The sequence below is a fragment of the Ovis aries genome, chromosome 3 (assembly GCF_016772045.2).
Source record: "Ovis aries strain OAR_USU_Benz2616 breed Rambouillet chromosome 3, ARS-UI_Ramb_v3.0, whole genome shotgun sequence".
Lineage (NCBI taxonomy): Eukaryota > Metazoa > Chordata > Mammalia > Artiodactyla > Bovidae > Ovis > Ovis aries.
The window spans coordinates 200,418,420-200,439,455 of record NC_056056.1 but is presented as its reverse complement, the minus strand read 5'-3'; the positions used below and the strand labels follow the sequence as shown (position 1 = coordinate 200,439,455).

General features: G+C 36.9%; 1 protein-coding gene across 1 annotated transcript in view; it reads right to left on the bottom strand.

Moving 5' to 3' along the window:
• Window positions 1-219: 219 nt before the first annotated feature.
• Window positions 220-21,036, bottom strand: part of RERG (RAS like estrogen regulated growth inhibitor) — a 139,256-nt gene continuing 118,439 nt past the window's right edge. Inside the window, exons 3-5 of the mRNA XM_012175305.4 lie at window positions 16,828-16,884; window positions 7,246-7,319; window positions 220-5,500 (exon numbers count right to left, since the gene is read on the bottom strand). Of these exons, the coding sequence (XP_012030695.1) occupies window positions 5,093-5,500; window positions 7,246-7,319; window positions 16,828-16,884 (539 nt within the window). The 3' untranslated portion in view covers window positions 220-5,092. The remainder of the gene's footprint in view (window positions 5,501-7,245; window positions 7,320-16,827; window positions 16,885-21,036) is intronic.

Here is a 21,036-nt window from a genome sequence, read left to right as displayed (position 1 = left end):
GAAAAGGTAATTATGTGAGGTGATAAACATGATAAATATTATTGTGGTCGCAATATACACATGCATTAAATCATCAGGTTGTACACCTTAAACTTGCACAATGTTTTGTCAATTATATCTTAGTAAGGCTGGGGAAAAATAGACACTACCTTCTAAGCACAAACAGAAAATCTTCCTTCTGATTCTATTTTTAGAACAAATAGTTACATAGTCCCAGAGTACAGTAATGCCCAAATAAAAAAATTTATTCTTAATTTTGATCACCTCAGGGAGTATCACTACTCCAGTCACAAAGAAGTAAGCTTACCACTCTTATTATTGTACATAATTCAGGGTGAACACAAAATTTTACATGAAAATAAAGAGCATATGTTCTCTTAAAAAAATCATGTTATAATAGGAGTAATTATTACATATTATTGGGCTCAAATTTTAACATAGCATGGTTCTAGAGCATGAACAAACAGACCAATGAAACAGAACAGTCTCCAAACAGACCCATATATATGGGAATACAGAATTCGCTAAATGTAACATGCCAAACCTATGGAGAAAAAAAAAAAAATTACTTGTCCTTTTTCTTCTCAGACTCTCCCAATAAGTGATTAGCTCAACAACTTTACCCTTAATTCAACTTTACTTTGATTAAATTTGGCCCAATGAACTGACTACTTTCCTTATCCTCAAAGTGGACAGAGGCTGTTTTAATAAGAAAGCTTGATTGTTACCACACTTGGAATGCAAGATGTTGTGTTTATTTATGTCTATGTCTTTTAAATATTATTTAAAAGAAAGATCCTGCCTTCTCTCAGTGCTGTGAGGCATACGAGTACAAAGACAATATACGGAAAAGTCTTTTGACTGTTGCAAGTAAAACAATTACAAGAAAGCAAATATCGGTAGTGGTAGTGTGGTAATAACAACCCATCATTACTGTTCAAGAATACACAGGTTTCTGTCATGTGTAAAAGAACCAATGTGTTTATAATGTTCATTTGCGGAGAAGCCTGAGGCATGAGAGGAATAACTAATTTATATTTGTGCAATCTCAAGTTCTTCTGTAATTACCAGTTGGGACTTCTGCCAGCAGTTCTGTGTTTTAACAGGTCTGGATTTGCATACATCTGGCTAAGGAAGATGCTGATATTGGAGACTCTAAAGTTCACTTCGTTAGTGTTTGACCTAAGAGAGCATCCAGATATTACAGTAGGCCTCTTTAGCAGCATATTCTTAATGGGCACTGGCTGAGTTTCATCCCCAAGTATAGCATGAGAGAATGAAAGAGATTGTATTTCTAGAAGACGCCATTTTAAAAACAAATTTTCTCTGCTTTCCTTTTCCCTGCCCTGTCTAAATGGACTTTATTGAAAATGCATCACAGCTAAGTTACCTACTTGGTCCTTTAACATGTAGTTACCTAAACTTGTAGTTTTATGAATAGATGTGACATGTTTTCTTTACTTCTGAATCCCTTATCTTTTTTTCTTTCTCTTAATCCCTTCTCTCTCCTCACCTTCTTTTTCTCTTCTTCAAGAATGATAAATGTGGCTCTCTAAACTTGTAATTACTACATTACCATCACCTCTCATGTCTCCATATTTTGGTTCCATGCTATTCCTTTTGATTAGATACTTTTACCATCTTTCTTTCCTAGATAACTTGTATGTACAGGTGACCCTTGCACAACATAGGGTTGAACTGCATGGGTCCACATATGTGTGGATTTTTTTTTTGAACAAATACCTTGGAAAGCTTTCTGGAGGTTTGCGACAATTTGAAAAAACTTGCAGATAAAACACATAGCCTAGAAATATAGAAACAATTAAGAAAAAGATATGTCATGAATACATTAAAAATATGTAGATATGGAGATCATATAGATATAAGGTGAGTGATATTTACTATAAAATTAATGATGTGTTAGTTTTCTTATCACTTATAACTTTGTTTTCAAAGAATCATATTACAGTACAATATACCACTCTCCCCAAATTGAAGAAACTATGTATCAGCTTATTGTCATGGGTAAGAGGTTTTTGGAAAATGTGAATTTTCCAATACTGTGTTATGAATTTGACTGTAATACTGTACACCATACAAATTTTATAATGGAGTCATTCATTGTGTATAGGCTACCCCAATATGAAGCAATCATACTGATTACATTAGGCTACTATAAAGGAATCATATTGCTGCTTCTTCATTATCAATGCATGAAATAAACATAAATTTTTTTCACAGATTTTTCCATTGTTGACATCAAATATAATACATATAACATCTACAGTGCTTCATAACACATAAGACTATATTTCTATATGCACTATAGAATGATTCATTTTATAAACAGATGACATAAACTTATAGTATTGATAAACACAGTGCATGTATACATGTTCAGTTTCTTAGTTGTGTCTGACTCTTTGTGACTCCATGGACTGTAGCCCACCACAGTACAGTGTTGTAACTGTGTTTTCTCTTCCTTATGATTTTTTAAATAACATTTTCTCTAGCTTAATTTACATAAGAATACAATATATAATGCATAAAGCATACAGAATATGTGTCAGTCAACAGTTTATATCATTGGTAAGGCTTCTGGTCAACAGTAGGCTATTAGTAGTTATGTTCTGGAGAAGTCAAAAGTTACACATGGGTTTTTAACTGTGTGAAGTGTTGGCACCCCTAGCCCCCTCCACTGTTCAAAGGTTAACTGTATTCTTCAAGGTTCAGCTCAGAAACCATCGGATGGACTAATGTGTCAAGTTACATGTCCAGTTTATCTATAAATATTTGTTCATGAATAAATGAAAGCATAACTGAAACAGTTTTTATTGTTGTTTAGTTGTTAAGTTGTGTCCGACTCTTTCGTGATCCCATGGACTGTAGCCTGCCAGGCTCCTCTCTCCATGGGATTTCCCACGCAAGTATACTGGAGTGGGTTGCCATTTCCGTCTCCAGCGGATTTCCTGACCCAGGAATGGAACCCTGTCTCTTGCATTGGCAGGTGGATTATTTACCACTGAGCCACCAGGGAAGCCCTATGAATAAAACAAGTCTTCCCTAAATTTGCTCCTTTCTGTTTCTTCATACTGATGACTCAAGAATAAGTCTACTAAGACACTATGGTGGATCACAGTATAGGCTTACAGTCTGACTTTGCCTCTCTGAATTCAAATCCTAGCTTTACCCACTAAATAGCTGTGCAAACTTGTTTTCCCTTTTGGCTCAGTATCTTCATCCTTACAACTGTGACCATAATACTATCTCTTGCATAGGGGTACTGTGAGAATATGATGAGATAAGACACGAAGGGCCTGCAATAGCATGTAAGGACTCTAAACATAGTAGTGATTATTATGAACAGGTGCTTATTTCTTTGCATCACATTCAATAAGTCATCAACTCTGCAATCCAATAGTCTTCCAAAATCTCTCCTAAAATGGCAAACTTCTCCTGTTACCACAAGAAAGACTGCCTGAATGTGACAGAATGTGAAAATTATGCTTTTTATTATATTCACATAAAATAGTCAATTACACCGAGTTGTCCAAATGCATTGGTGAATTAAAGCCTCCAACTTTTACAAAGTTTTATATATATATCTATGCATTTATAAATACACACATATGTAAAAGATATATATTTTCTTCTAAAATAAAGTGCCCAAATCTTAATATATGGGGGCATAATAGGGGAAAAAAGAATCATAAAGCTTTATCAGTTATAGACAGTTGCACAATATAAGAATCTGTTTTATACACATTTATTCAGATATAGTGAACTCTAACCACTCACTCTTTTCTGAATTCTAAGTGAATTAATTTATCCAATATATTAGAAGCCATGTAGCCAGTTTAAATGAATCAGAGGCTAATTCTTACTGTGCCTGGCACAGAACCTGGGCTCCCCAACAGAAGAGTAGTTAAGCATCATTTTTAATTCCCCTGTTTATTTGAATGTTGTCTTTCTGCTAAGATGATAAACATAGAAAGAAATGTAAATGAATAAATCTAATTTATAAGAATCCAATTCTGAATCCTCTATTAGCATCCTAGAATCCAATTCTAAATCTTCTATTAGCATTCAATAAAGTCAGAGTTTGGTGAAAAAATTCCTTTTGTCTTTATTTCACCCTGGGCTTGATGAGAAATGGCCTGGCAGATTTGAAATGAGGGGTCCTGCTGTCTCTGTTATAGTTAAGTCTTGTTGGAATCACAGAAGAATAATTAGGATGCAATGAGCAACAAACAGATCAAGGAGACAGTCAACTCAAATTGAAATGAAACTCTCTGTGACAATGGAAAACCTCGTGAGTGCATGTTTGAATTTAAGAACAGAACAAAGGTTAAAGAAAAACTAGATCGTTTAAGATCATTCAGAAAAGCCTCACTTCAAATAGAAACTAAGGCTCTATTCTTCAGTACAACGTCTCAGCTACCCTTACTGTGTTTTCTATTGCGTGCATGCATGCTAAGTCGCTTCAATCGTGTCTGACTCTTTGTGACCCTATGGACTGTAGCCCACCTGGCTCCTCTGTCCATGGCATTCTCCCAGGCAAGAATATTGGAGGCTTGCCATGCCCTCCTCTAGGGGATCTTCCCGATCCAGGGATCAAACCAACATGTCTCCTGTATTGGCAGGCAGGTTCTTTACCACTAGCGCCACCTGGGAAGCCCTGTATTTTCTGTTATCTTAGATTTTTAGGATGATCATTTATAGGTTTCGACAAGGAATAGAATTTAAAATGTTTTTGAAAAGACTTCAACCTATGGAAGCAAGGCGAAGATGCCTAAAAATAGCTTAATATGAACCCAGTCAATTTAGAATCTAGTGATTACATGTTCAAACTGCAATACAGCATGTTTTATTTAAGCAGGCAAAAGAGAGACTGTCAGCACTGAAATTGCATTAAAACACTCTGCAACTTCCCAACATACGGAAGGCTGGGACCGGTGGGAAGCCCAAACTTCTCCCAGAGTTAGAACAAGGAATGTAGTATCTTCTTTTCTTTGGAGGAAGAAAAAGGGCAAGAAAATGTTTCCAATTACCCAAACCCACCTGAGCAGGGTCTTCCCAAGGACGGAGCTGCCTAACTGCTGATTTTGGTGAGCATCTTATTAATGGCTTGCTTGACGTGCGTGGTGGAGCTGCGTCGCCTCGTCTTGCCCTGGACCATCCTCCGGCGACGTACCTCTCGACACAGCTCGTAGAATATCTCGGTGATGTTCCCTTCTCCAGTGCAGGCAGAACACTCATAAAAAGCACATGCCAGTTCTGTGGCCAGCTTCTCCCCTTCTTCTGTACTGACCTGTCTGGAGTGGTCCAAGTCAGCTTTGTTTCCAACCAAGATGAGAGTCACGTTCTTGGGCTTTTTGATCTCATCCAGGATGTTCTTAAGTGGCAGCACTTCCTCAAAACTTCCTCGGTCAGTAATGTCATAGACCAGCACAAAGCCTTCCCCCCATCGCATGTGTCCTTCCCTCTGAATGGTGTCTTCCTGTTGGCAGGGAAAAAAATAGCAGTCGGGAGACCTGGAAGTAATTGCAGTGTATAGATGCTGCAATTGCTAACAGTGATCCTTTTAACAACCATTCTTTACATTCAGCAGCGTTGGAAATTCTTGGTAGACTGCCTGAACCAGCTGACCCTCTCAGTTTGGAACAGAAGCATAACTTAGGGAACTAAACATTTTCTAACTGTATGGAACCTAACTTTGTGATTCTAACTTTTTCTTGCCACATCATTAAATGCGTAATTGCAAGGACTGTAAAGAAATTATCCTCCTAGTTGAGCACACTGCCTCTGAGATTTTTCATCACAATTAAACAATTGGCCAATAGATAATAAACAAGTAGACCGTACCCCATCCTCTGAGATCAGAATTAGAGGTATGAATTAATGAATGGTTTTGATTTTGTTTTGTTTTTTAATCTTCTTTTCTTCAGATTAGAGACAATTAGCCACCAAAACAAAAGTGAAAAATTGTATAGAGTCTAAGTAAAGCTAAGGGATTTGGGCTTCATTTTCTATCTCAGCATCTTTGATATATTATGCAGTCTCAATAATGATAGAAACTCAATTGCTGTGATTCTCAAAAGGGGTGATCCCTCCTTCTTAAGAAGGTAGCATTTGAAAGCATTCTGAAGCAGGTGTGATTTGAAAATGTATCACCATTATAGGCTCAAATGACTTCTCCAGGCACGTATTTTCCTGATGTTTCTCTCCTTAGAATCAGTACTGGAAGGTGAGAATATATATGGGGAGCAAGTAGTGATGAGAAGGAAAACTGTATAACTAGCTGCATATATATTTCTTAGATTAAATAGTTTTATCAAGTAGTAACTGAAAAGCACTATGATATCCTTCAGTTTCCTAACTCTTATTCTTAGTGGTCACCACTATTCCTGGAAGGGCTTCGCTTGTGGCTCAGCTGGTAAAGAATCCGCCTGCAATGCGGGAGACCTGGGCTCAATCCCTGGGTTGGGAAAAACCCCTGGAGAAAGGAAAGGCTACCCTCTCTGGTATTCTGGCCTGGAGAATTCCACGAACTGTATAGTCCATGGAGTTGCAAAGAGTCAGACACAACTTAGCAACTTTCACTTTCACTTCTTTCATCTCTTGGGAACCAAGCCTTCCTTCCTATAAACTGTTTATAATTTCAGAATTGACTGGCTGCAAGGCAAATGTATATTAGTTTCATTTTAAAATAAGTTGTTAGCATTCAGTGATGTGGCTCAAATCTTTAATCTGATGTGATGAGATTTAGAAAGAATATTATAGAAAAGATTCTTAAAATATTCTGAAAAAAGATTCTAAGTTTATATAAGTCGAGAATATAAATATTATAGATTTCTTTAAGATTCAACTTATATATAAGCATATTAAGGGTGCTGAGAACTTTTCCAGTAAAGATATATATTTAACTTGATCAGAGTATTTCAAAACACATTAACCATGAAAACCTAACATTAATACCTTGTGATCTCCCCATAATAGAGGTGAGCAATTATACTTTAGATGATAGCATATGAATGTTAGGGTATTTTCAAAACCCTTTTGGAGCACTGAGTAATTTATATGAGGACACATACATAAGCTATTGCAAATAAACTAATATAAAGCATAACTAGATAAGTCTTTAGGCATCATTAGTTAACTATAGAAAAGTGTCTTAATTCTGTTCATGTTATGCACATCTCATTTTTATTTATCCAGAAATATTAGAGCTGAATTCCTTTTCACCTGCCCAGCAGTATCTAGTATCTCCATGGTGACAACTTCATCATCAATGGTTGCTTGGTGTCGGTAGGTTGATTCTGAGGGAATGAGCAAAATGAAGGTAAAATGGTAAATAAATGCATAATTAGATTTGATCCTTGAAATTATAAATTAGTCTCCAATGTATACCTGTTTCCAGAGCATTAAAAAAACATGCAGCCTGAGGGGTGGGAGAAGGTGCCATTTTTATACTCTTAAGTTCTTAGGAGTAACAGATTCTAATAAGGGATCCACAGACGCTCAGGATATAGCATGAGATATTCCCTTTTTCTATTATTTTATTCTCCTGTGAGGCAAGCTTTCTAATACCCTTTTCTCTCTAAAATGAGACTTCCACATCCTAAAAAGAGAAAGTGATTCCCACAAGGGCATTCTATCTTGAGACTCCTAAAAATACAGTTTATGGAATTATGTTAATTCCCGTTCCTAACAAGATGGCAGACAGACAGAGGCTGCTCATTTCCATCTAGACCTCCACTCTAAGAAAAAATTAAACATTAGAGGGGGGCAGATCGCTATTCATGTAAAAATGACTGTGGAAAGCTAGCAGGAACCCTTGGGGCGGTTGAAGTGGTTGGACCCGGGTGTTCAGGGATTGTTAAGGAATGGTCACCCACAGTAGAGGACCGAAGAAGAGAGAGAAAAAAGCTGAGGTAGAGAGGCTGCTTAGTACCAGTTGAGGCTGGTGGCTCAGACAGTAAAGAATCTGCCTGCAATGCAGGACAGATTGCCTGCAATCAGATCTGTGTTCCATCCCTGGGTTGGGAAGATCACCTGGGGAAGGGAAGGGCTCCACACTCCAGTATTCTTGCCTGGAGAATTGCATGGACAGAGAAGCCTGGAGAGCTATTGAGTCTACAGAGGTTGCAAAGAGTCTGGCACGACTGAGACTAACACTTTCACTTCAAGATAATATCAGAGTAATCTTCAAGCTCTGCTGGGGTCAGAAGTCAGGAAGAATACAACCACTAGGTGGCTCTGAGGGTTCTGACATGAAATGAAAACCAGGCATTAAAATGGTGTTGCTCTATATGAAAACGAAACAAATGACATAAAGCACTCCATACATGATTGACTGAGTTGATGAAGTTCAGGGTGAAACATTCTCCCAGAAATTACTAGCAAGTGATAAAAAGAAGGAAAACATGAAAGCAAAATATAAGAGGTATGGATAATAGAAATAGACATGTTATTTTCTCCTATAAAATGAGCCTCAAAGAGAGAATAATATACATAGAAGAGTGGAAAATAGTTGAAGCTGAGGTTGTAGCAATTGAGAATTTCCCAGGACTAGAGCCACTGAACGACTTCACATTAAAAGGACTATAAGTATAGAACAGATAAACAACACGGTTCTACTGCATAGCACAGGGAACTACAGTCAACATTCTGTGATAAACCATAGTGGGAAAAGAATATGAAAAAGAATGTTCACATATGTATATCTGACTTTGCCAGACAGCAGAAATTAATACAGCATTGAAAATCGACTATACTTCAATAAATATAAGTTTAAAAAAAGGACTGACAGGACACACAAGGGGAAAAGCCCCAATTTCGACCTATTACAACAAAATGTAAAGATATCAATGACAAAGAGGGAAATTTTTGAAGATCTAGAGGAAAAAAAAGCCCATCACCTACAAAAGCATGTGACTCAGATTGACACTGGACTTCTCATCAGCAAAACAGAATTCAAAATCTTAATGGAGTCAAGCAAAGCGACAAAACTATGCCAGAAGCAATTCAGAACCACAATTCTAGATAACACCAAAATATCAGGGTGGAGATGAGGGAACAGACCAGAGGCAGGTTTGAGGGAGTTAATGTACTTGTATTATTCCAAAGGATGATATAATAAAAAGGTATTTAGAACAGAAAAAAGTGAACAAATTATCCAACTCAATGTTTAGAAGAGGAAAACAAAGCAAATTCAAGAAGATATGAGAAAAGTAAAAGAGAAAATAGCAGAAAAAATTAGATAAGCAAAAGCAAAAGCATGGCACTTGAAAACTTTAAAAGAAGTAGGTGGGGGGAGAGGTAAAGATCAGAGAAAACTAGTAAATTAAGAGAGAAGATGAAATCAAACAAAATGAGAATAAAAATAGGAAGTAATTACACATTCTGGTGAAATAGAAATAAAATAATGTTATGAACTGTATAGCAAACAAATTTCAAAGCCTGATTAATTCTTTGAGGAAAAAATGCACAAGTTGGTACAATGAGAAATAAGACACTTAACTAGGTCAATAGCCTATGAAATTTAAATGATCACTGTAGATTTCTTATGAGAAAAAATGACTACCCAATTGGCTTTATAGATTTCTATTAAATATTAAACAAGTTGTTCTAGGGGGAGAAGAAAGGATAGCTACCCATTACATGAATTCCAGCAAGAAATATTAGAAAAGTAATAAGAGAAGAGAAAAAAAAAATGTAGGTTCATTTCATTTTTGAACATAGATTCAAAAATTCTAAAAAAGTAATATCCAGTTGAATCCAACGGTATAATAAGAAAAATACATCATAAAATAGTAGAGTTTATTTCAGGAATACAAAGTGTTTATAACTATCAGTGCAATTAACACATTAAAGAACTAAAGAAAAATCGCGAGTACCTCTGTAGGTAGATCTATAGCATGATAAAATGTATACAAATTTAAAATATGTGCATATATAGAATTAAAAAAATATGTAATAACTAACACATACTGCTTACTCTTTGAACACAAATTGTTCTAAATGCCTTACTCATGTTAACATATTTATTTTTTATATTTTATGAAGTATGTAATACTATCAGATCTATTTTATGTGAAGAAACTGAGGCACAGCAACATTTAATAAGTTGCCAAAGATCACACAGATATTAAGTGGTAAATGGTACAGCTAAGACTGGAGCTCAGAAGACTGGCTTTGGGAATTTAGACTTTGAACCACTGTGCTAAGTATCAACCGTATTAGACTATATGCCTTTGGGAACAGAGGAAGACACTGGTGTCAGAATAGGGGATGCAGGAAAAATAAAGTGAAAAAATAAAAAGCCTTTACATACGCATGACGTGGTGCTAGGAATAGAGCAGCATGATTGACTTAAATATTAACTCAATTATTTGCCCCTGAAGTACTCAAGTTACTAACCAATCAACCAACTAAATAAACCTAGAAATTTCTTTCCTACCAGGGTAACCGGTAAGCCATTGCTTTTATTTTTTCCTATAATCTATCCACCTACCTATTATCTATTATCTATCTATTTCATGTTTCTTTCTTCAACTCATCAACTATCTTACAGTTCTTTCTTGACCACAGTTTTATGTTACTTTGCTGTAAATCTAATCTCCTACTCAAAATACAAACCACAAAAAGGAAGCTTAGCTAAGCAGTGTAACCTAGCCATCATCGTATGTGATGATCATTCAGAAAGGCACAACACACTGCAGATGTATTTTCTGAAAAATAAAAGTTTAAAATGAGTTATGTTTGTTTTATTTTTTTTAGACTCCACATATCAGTGATAGGATATAGTATTTGTCTCTATCTAACTTATTTCACTAAGTAAGTCCATCGATGTTGTGGCAAATGGCAAGATTCAATTCCTTTTTCATGGTTGAGCAATATTCCATTGCCTGCATGTGTACATGTATATATCTCACATCTTCTTTATCCACTTATCTGTCAATGGACATTTTAGGTTCCTTCTTTATTTTGGCTATTGTAAATAACTGTACAGCACAGAGAATATAACCAATATTTTATAATAACTATATAGTGTGTAATCTATAAAATATCAAATCACTACGTTGTGCACTTGAAACTAATATAGTTTTGTAAGTCACTATTTGTCAATTTTAAAAGAAATGAAAATGAGATTATGTTCAATATATTTTAATAAGTATATTTTACATTATCATCATTCTCCTGTAATACGTAATCCTTACAGGCTATGTATGATTCTCAATTCTAGATCATTCCACTCCCCTCTGTTATGTTAAATGGGAGATTACAGTTTTGTATAATTGAATGCTCTAAAATACCACTGACAGCCACTACTCATTTCTAAGTGTTCTCTCAATTATTTCCTTTTCATCTTCTGGGCGCCAGTCTGAAGAGGAGAAGCCCAGAGGGCAGTGCACATGCTAGGATCCATGCCCTTTTTGTTTCTCTCTCCACTGCTCTGCTGTGACCTTTGTGCTGCTTTCCCTTTTAAAGGACTGGCATCAGCCCTGGAGCCTGGAAAACAGAGTTCTGGGCTTTAGTCCATCTCTTTGCACCGCAAGTTGTCTGACAGACAGGGACATTTTTCTGAGTTGCCTCCATGCTAAATAGGATATGTATTACAACCACAGAAGGCCACAGTAGGGGGGAATAAAATATAAAGAAAATGGTATGAAGTTGTGTGATTCTTTGGCTGTTTGTTAACTGAAATGAAAACGATGAAAGGCAGGAAATGAGGGAATGTTGGCCACAGACAGCAGCGGGAGGCAGCAGTGATTTCATCTAAGCTGAACACTGGTTTCACGCCATTTGAAGAATATTTTCTTTAAGTCCCTTCTCTCTCTCTCTCATTAGGAATTCATGGCTACATGTAAAACAGTGGAAATATTGCTTACAGAGGCAAAATGTACATCGGTGTGCTAGCTTTTCTGAAAATAATTCTAAAAAATGCACTAAGTACTGTTAGAATGGAATGAAACTCTACTATTCATTCTGGAAGTTAAGAAAAAATGTGTAAGTTTTTGTTAAGGAAGTTAAGCAAAAATGGAGAATGGAAATACTTTTCATTCATACTCACAAAAAAATGATCATTTTAGTCTTTTTTTCTTGAAGGATAAGGGGATGATTGTTTAAGAGATGCTTCAAAATGAACCAAATATTGGATACTGTAAGATCAACAGTTGGCATCACCTATTCAATGGACATGAACTTAGGCAAACTCCAGGAGATGGTGAGGGACAGGGAAGACTAGTGTGCTGCAGTCCATGGAGTTGCAGAGTCGAACATGACTTGGTGACTGAACAACAACATCAACATTAGTTTCAAGATGGAATTATGGCGCTGGTGGTGGCAGTAATTTAGTTGTGATGGATTTTTTGTGACCCCTGGACTGTAGCCTGCCAGGCTCCTCTCTCCATGGGATTCTCCAGGCAAGAATACTGGAGTAGGTTGCCATTTTCTCCTCCAGGGGATCTTCCTGACACAGGGATTGAATCTGGGTCTCCTGCATTGCAGGTGGATTCTTTACTGACTGAGCCACCAAGGAACTCCAAGATGGAATTGGGCTTACTAAATATATATCTCAAGTTCACTGTATATGAGAGATACATGATTGAAAACCTGCATAATTTCATAAGCTGAAGTATATTTTTCATACGAAGAGAAACTGATGCTCAAAGGAATGTTTCATGCCATTAATCCTTTTACTAATTTAGCTCTTTTGCAAATTTCAACATATTAATATGGACATTTGGCTAGTGCAACAACAACAACGGTTAGTAATGTTGGTTTGTGCTAGAGTGGGAATTGTACTAATTGGAGTTCTATTGCTGATCTAACCACAAAATAGCCACATAATCTTGGATAAACTGACTTCATTGGACTTGTTTTATTATTTGCCAAGTGACGATCTCAGAGATCCTTGCTGTGCCAATATTAACCAGTTCTTAGAGTTGGCTAAGAACCTCTGCTTTAGTATCCAGTTGAGACAATTTGTTCTGAGTGTATCTCTTTCTTAGTATGAGTTTTTCCAATCAGAGGGAACTGTAATTCAGGTAGGGAGAACCAGTCACAAACTCAGAACACCAGTGGGTCCAATATGTCTCCCACTTCCCACTCTCATTTGTGTCTGAGCCTTAATCCATTCAAACAGAGTACAGTGCTTCCTAAGTAGTAATAGTTTCCCCCTCTCTCTCCAACTACCTGCAACACACATAGGTGTGCACACACACACAAGCACACATACACACCACAACTGTACCTGATCTAAATCTTTGTATTTTCTACCATGATCAGCATTTTCTGAAGGTAATATGACTCTGGGAGGTAGAGACCGAGCTCTTTTTTGGAATCTAAACAGGACACAGAAGCTGTTCTGCACCCAGAAAACTGCTGCCACTTCCATCATGCAGGGAGTTTTCTTGGTTAGATGGTCCAGTCCCAAATTCTATAGGCTTCAGTGTATGTGTGTCTGCGTGTCTGCGTGTCTGTGCATATGTGCTCAGTCATGTCTGACTCTTCTCCTCTATCCATGGGATTTCCCAGGTTCGAATACTGGAGTGAGTTGGCATTTCCTTCTCCAGGGCATCTTCCCAATACAGGGATCAAATCGGAGGCTCTGGTGTCTCCTGTACTGGCAGGTGGATTCTTTAGCACCACCTGGGAATGGGTAGTTTTTAAAGGCAATTCACAGAGCACCTCTGACCTCTGACAAAGATTTCACTGGTCCATGGTGAAATGAGAAAAATTTAAGGAAAAATAACATTGTCCAATGTCAAGGACTGATTTTCTTCTTAGATTATATCCTTCACAACACATGGATGTTAACAATAGTTCCTTCTTATATGAAAATGGAAGTGCCACTAGAATTTTTAATTCTCCCTCACCCTGAGCCCTCCATCTGTAACTAGAATTCCTATGAGAGTTCCTCTCCTTAAAAAAAAAAATAAAAGTTTGAAAATCACTTGTGCTTATACTAGCAAACAATTTCTTTACAGAATTATCTCAGAGCAATAGATATTCCGGGGCTGTTAATATGCTGAAGGATGTTCACAGTCTTCAGTTTCTGATGGAGCAGAAGTTCTGTTACAGGTTGAAAAACAGCACTATGTTTTCGAGGACGGCTCTGGACTCAGAATTCAAAACTGTTTTTACAAATAAGATACTTTGCTTTCAAAGGTAGCTTTCCTTTGGGGTGGTGGTCTTGAAACTCTCTAATAGTATGAGGTTATGCCCAGGAAGGGCTTCCCAGGTGGCACTAATGGTAGAGAATCTTCCTGCCTACACAGGAGATACAAGAGACTCAGGTTTGATCCCTGTCCATAAGATCCCCTGGAGGAGTGCATGGCAACCCACTCCAGTATTCTTCCCTGGGAAATTCCATGAACAGAGGAACCTGGCAGGCTACAGTCCATAATGTCGAAAAGAGTAGGACATTACAGATGCGAATTAGCACACATGCATGCTTGCCCAGGAAATGCTTGGTTCATCTTGAATCAAACGGATTGGAACTCCTCTAGGCTAGAACATTAGTGACTTCTTGTATATGAGTGTACACATACACACACACATCCAGTTTCCACGGTGACTGAATGAAAGCCTCACCTGGGAGTGAGTCATCTATCTGATACGCCTGAAGGCAGATGAGCCCCCTTGTTGCCTAGCAGCTGCAATTCTTGTGGAGCAGAACAGTACAAGGTCACTCAATAAAGTTTCATTATTCATAGTGAAGGAAGCCCATAGTACAAATAACTGGTGCAGGAGATTTCTATTAATAGCATTTGTTTTTCAGAAGGACTAAAACCAAAGGGAAAATGGTTGACCTAAGACTAATTAAAAAGCAACACTAGTTACCAGAACAAATCTCAGACAGCATTCAAAAATTTTTAAGATCATCTTTTAGAAGCTTCATCTTTTGTTGAGTTGTACCGGTATAGATAAATAAAATTAGTATTTTTCTATTAAACTCCCATAAATCATTAAGGCTCTCAGGGGCTATAATCTTTATAAAGCTTATATAAGTAATAAAATTATGAGGTGAGTGAGCATTTACATAAATGGGGTAAACAATAGATAATGATTTTTTTCCAACCAAGTACAATGTTTTAGGTACAAATATATCATCTTAAGATTAAATTGTGGCTATATTAAAATGATGCAAAAATTATTGATGTTGAAAAACCTTTTATTTAAAAGTGAAACCAGAGAAGACTAATAAATGTAGGACATGCTATTCTCTTAGATTAAAAGAATGAATATCATAAAGCTGTGAATCTTCTCAAAGGAGTGTATAATTTTAATGCAATTCCAATCAAAATTATTTCATGCTATGATATAGTTTTAAAAATTGACCTGAAAGAATAAACTAGAGATAGGAGCCAATATAATTTTGTTAAAAAGTAAAGAAGAAAGGCTTTCTCTACTGAGTATCAACATGTCCTAAGGAACATGCAGTTATCAAAAGAGTGTGGTACTGGCATTGGATGTGAAAAGCAAATCTAGAATTGCATCCTTGGGTGCATGATTCCATGTATTTTTAAAAGGCAGCATTGAAAGTAGTGGGGAAAGGTGGAGATAATTTAGTAAGTCATAGGAGGACAACTGGTCAACTCTTTGGGAAAAATGCTGCATCATCACTTTGTACTTCTCACTACAGTGAATTCTATAGACTAAAAAGTTAGAAATTAGATAAAATATAAGATCAGTCTCTACCCCCTTTCCTGTTCAGTTTCCCTTCATGGCGCTTATCACTATTTGACATATATTTGTTTACTGACTCTTCTCTCTTCACTAAACTGTAAGTTTAACAAAGCCCATGCTTTCCCCTTCTGCCTATTGGTTTATCCTCAGCACCTAGAGTTATCTAACTCATAGGAGGCATTTAATACATATTTGTGGGATGAATGAGTGAAAGCAATGAAAGGAGCTCACAAGGGCAAAGAAAACCCCCTTTTAAGCTGGATGGTGTAAACCTGTATTAACAAACACAAAAACAGAAAAGAAACTGGGAATCATCTTTGCCCATTTCATCATTCTGAGTAAGGCCAGCTTGGTCTGGGACACTGCTCGGTAATAAAATGATGTATGCCTTTCCTTCTTCCTCTGGATTTCAACAATGTTGACCTTTACAAAACCAACTAGGGTCCCAAACCATAACAAACAAAAACTCAAAGGCTTAATTCAGAGTTAAACTTTAGCTCAATTTGAAACCCATGGATTTTCAGTTTTATTTTGAAGATGAGAACTAAATAGATTACCAGTAAGGACTCTGCTCTGGACTACAAAAAATACAGTTGATGAATACTTCATCCATCAATATTATTGCTACTTTCAAGATCTACAGATATCAACTTTTGCTTCTTTTTTATATTTTAAATAGGCTTAGATCAGATTCATTGGAGAGAAGAAGGGGGAAAAACATAGTTTATTTATACATTTTCCCAAAATGAGCATTCACAAGCTTTATATTACTATTATACTCTTCTCCCCATGCCCTTCTCTCCCATGCCTAATTAGCCACGTCCACTGCATCCTCTTTCTCCCACTAGAATGATGCTACATTTCCTGATGGAAGAGCATCACGTTGTACCCACTTCCTTCTTGTCTCCGGTTTGACCTGATTTCTTCATCTATGCATGAAAATCCTGCAGAGTTCTAAGCGCAGACAGCATACAACACACATCCATCTTCTTACAGGGCTCTTTGCGTGATTTGACAAAGCACTTCTCAAACAGCTGCAAGATGCTTAAAAATGTTGCAACAGAAAATGACATTCTCTCTTTCAGGTCAAAACTTTGATTGGAGAGGAGGATGAAATAAAATTTGACCTACCGAGGGTGGGATCATATTCCCAGATGAACCGTTTGGTCAAAAATCTCACCACAAGAGCTGTGGGAAAAAAGAACAACATTTCAATCAAATTTGTTAATTTTCTTAATAGCTTTTAACCCTCCTTCAGAAAGAGGAATAGCCCATAAAACTATATGTGTTTTATGGTTCCTTGGCAAATAAACTCAATATATCTATTTATGTTTATTCAAATATTTTAAAATTTCATATTGTGGCCTAAAAATTGGTATAATGTTTTAATGGTTTGTTGTACCTTAATGAACAGCTTAGATTTTTTTCCCTTGAATCTTGGAGTCGAAAACATCACAATGTGAAAATGCAAACATAATCAATTTTTAGCAAAACAATGAATTCAACCATACAGCATCACAATACTGGTGTCTAAAGTTTGAATACTGATAATGATTGATACAGGTCAGTTAAAATGTAATTATTTTTACTGTAATGAAAAGATATTTGTCGTATGCTGCTGCTTAATCGCTTCAATCATATCTGACTCTTTATGTGACCCTATGGGCTGTCCCGTGCCAGGCTCCTCTGTCCATGGGATTCTCTAGGCAACAGTACTAGAGTGGGTTGCCATGCCTTCCTCCAGGGGATCTTCCTGACCCAGGGATAGAACCTGGATCTCCTGCATTGCAGGCAGATTCTTTACCACTGAGCCATCAGGGAAGCCTCATTTGTATTACAAAACTATTCAAAATTAAGGATTTTATTAGTGAATCATTAAAGCCCATGAAAAGTAAAGCTGATGAGGTAGTTATAGAAAGAATCAGGATCTGGAATTATGCTAAGCACCTCACTTCCATGATCTTCTTGACCAGTACTTCATCTCTGTGAGGGAGGCACTAGGATTGACCCCATTTTTCAGATAAGGCAACTGAGGCTCTGAGAGGTTAACTGATTTAATTAAGCTCATCTAGCCAGTTAGTGGCTAAGCCAGGATGTGACTCCAAAAAAGGCTATTTCCAAAACCTGTAATTTCTCCATTGTCTACAACTGATTTTAAGGCCGAGGCCATCTGGCTAATACTTAACTAGAAGATGAGCCAGACAAAGAGTGATGCTGAGAGAGGTGGATTCTATTGTCCTTAAAAAACTGATGGGACAAATGCTGGACATTTTCTTAGACTTGTATTATAGTTGAAAACAATGGCTTTTAATCTACAAAAAAAAAAGTTTTTTTTGGAGGAGAGCATCACTGATACTTTAGAATGAAAGCTTTGGATTCTTTCCCCGGAGAAATGTATATACACACAGTCTAGTATATAATTTCAGCAGGCTCACTAGCCCTTTGAATACCCTCATGGTCTTCCTGGGATCTCATTGACCCTAACTAAAGAATCAGTGTTTACTGAAATTACATTATTTCTTTTTACTGAAATGCCCTGTATGTAGTATTCTAAAGATACTCCTTGGAGAAGCAAGACTATTTAATTGAAAGGCACTGTCAGTCTTTCCTTTTCCTACAGCCTCTGTTAAGACCAACAGAGATATATACTCCCTACCACAGTGGCCTATATGAGAGAATGCAGTGCAAATAGCAATGAAAACTTCATGAGACAGACCACAAGGATACGTGGCTTGGCTGTAGACCGAAAGCTGCAATGTTCTTTCCAACTACAGAGTGTGAGGCTGGATTTGAGCCAAAATATTTGCAGTGCCAAAAGTAGCAAGGCCACTGACCCTATGGTACTTCCCACAGTGCATGTACTTGTGGTTTTATCTTCAATTTGCAGAGTCTGTCACCATCCACTCTCTTGAGACTGAGTCATTTAAAATTTTTTTTGTGTGTAAGAAGTAGAAAGCTCTAGACAGAATTTTTCTGCTTTTCAGTTGTCAGTGGTAGTAAACATAACTGCCTGCAGTATTCAAAGCATTTCACAGTTTTGTTGTAATATGGAGGTTTAGCTTGAAAGTTTGTGACTAGCAAAATACATTTATCTGGCATCTTTAAGCCATGAGCTATCAAAATTAACAAAATTTCTCATACAACTGAAGTTCGAAGTACCCTGGTTCCTAGACCATTTACACTTTAATAATTTTTCAAAGAAATCTTTCTAAAATATTTTAGACATGCCATTACCTTTCAAAACCTAGTAAACTGAATAGAACTAAATCATTTTAAATGTCTAGATCTTAGTAAAGAATCTATTAGTGCCCTGTGTAGTTGTGGAAATACTTCTAGAAGCTGCAGAGTGGTAGAGGCAGAACAATTCTAAAGTGCTATGGCTTTTGAATGATTTTAAGTTTTTATTCTATAAATATATTTTTCATATTGTGCGTGTTCTCAGTCATGTCTGACTCTTTGCAAGCCTATGGACTGTAGCCCACCAGGCTCCTCTGTCCATGGAATTTTTCAGGCAAGAATTCTGGAGTGGTTTTCCATTTCCTTCTCTATGGAGTCTTCTTGACCCAGGGATTGAACCTGTATCTCCTGGGTCTCATGAATTGCCAGGTGGATTCTTTCCACTGAGCCACCTGGGAAGCCTGCATAACATGTGATAGGCATTTAACACACAGTAGGCAAAAGGAGAAGAGGGCAGCAGAGGACGAGATTATTAGATAGCATCACTAACTCAATAGCTATGAATCTGAACAAACTCCATGAGATAGTGAAGGACTGGGGAGCCTGGTGTGCTGCAGTCCAAGGAGGGGGTCCCAAGAAGTTGGACATGACTTAGAGATCAAGCAACAACAAATCATCCAGTAAACAACTGAGACAAAAGATTTTTGAACATACCAAGCTTATATTCTACTAGAAGACAGATTTAAAAAATAAATAATTATATAGTCTGTTAGAGGTGATAAGTGCTAAGGGATGAAAGAGGGAGAGTAAAGTAAGGGGGATTCCACGCTGGGAGATGAAGGTGTGAGAGTTGCTATTTAAGACTGGGTAACCAGGGTAATTCTTGCTGAAAAGGTGATAGAAGAAAGAGATGAGGGAATATATGTGGGGGGAATAGCATTTCAAAAAGAGAGAACAGCCATTGAAAGGTCCTAAAACAGGAATATGCACTTGATATGCTCAAGGAACATTAAGCAAGCCAGTATGACTAAAGTAGAATGAACAATAGCGAGAAAAGCTGATTAGATTATATCTTTCAGTCATGCTTTCCCCTTCCATAAATCTACCATCAACATCACCACCATCACCACCCTCACCACTACTACTAATAATTAAAACAACTAAAATGCTTCTTTGTTATTATCATCATTGTTATCATTTTACTTGATTCCTTCTCTAGAATGTATATTTCATGAAGGCATGGGATCTGCTTTGTTCACCACTATTTTCTAGTGTCTGGCACATGTAGACTTAAACATACTAATACTTGCTGAATAGAAGAAAAAAAGATGTATCAATTCACCATTCACTCTTCTTAATAGTTAAGTAATAATCAGTCATTGAGAGAAAAGCAGAAAAATTAACCCAAGAGAATTTATAGCAGAATCATGCTATAATGTTTTCCTAAAATGTCATGTAAATATACAAGCTGAAATGTCTATTTTATGATGCTTATACAGATTACATTTCTTAAAGTTTATTAAAACTATAAAATTGATCTAATTATCTTTTAAATATTCTGTGGTTTCCATCCCAACAATCCCGAGCAAAGGTCTTCTTTTGATGTAAAATGGTGGTATTGATAATAATTACTTCCACTAAGAGTATGACATATGGTTTTGTTTTTTCCTAAGTTTTAAGGTTTGGCATATTTGATTAGTTACAAGTAAGTCTCTGTATTATAAAATATCTTATTTTCTTCCTATTGCCTTGAAAACCCATACCTTTCCACTAAATAAGTAAAAAATCTCTAATTTAGAGAGCAACATTTTCCTCATTTTGTCGAAATTATAACCTACTTGAATAATTCTTCTTTCAGTTCAGTTCAGTTCAGTTGCTCAGTCGTGTCTGACTCTTTGTGATCCCATGAATTGCAGCATGCCAGGCCTCCCTATCCATCACCATCTCCCTGAGTTCACTCAGACTCACGTCCATTGAGTCGGTGATGCCATCCAGCCATCTCATCCTTGGTCGTCCCCTTCTCCTCCTGCTCCCAATCCCTCCCAGCATCAGAGTCTTTTCCAATGAGTCAACTCTTCTTTACATGTGGTTTATTTTTGGCATTCCTGGCACTGAATTTCATAATTATTAATGAAAGCTAGTTTCCAATGAAATGGAAAATTC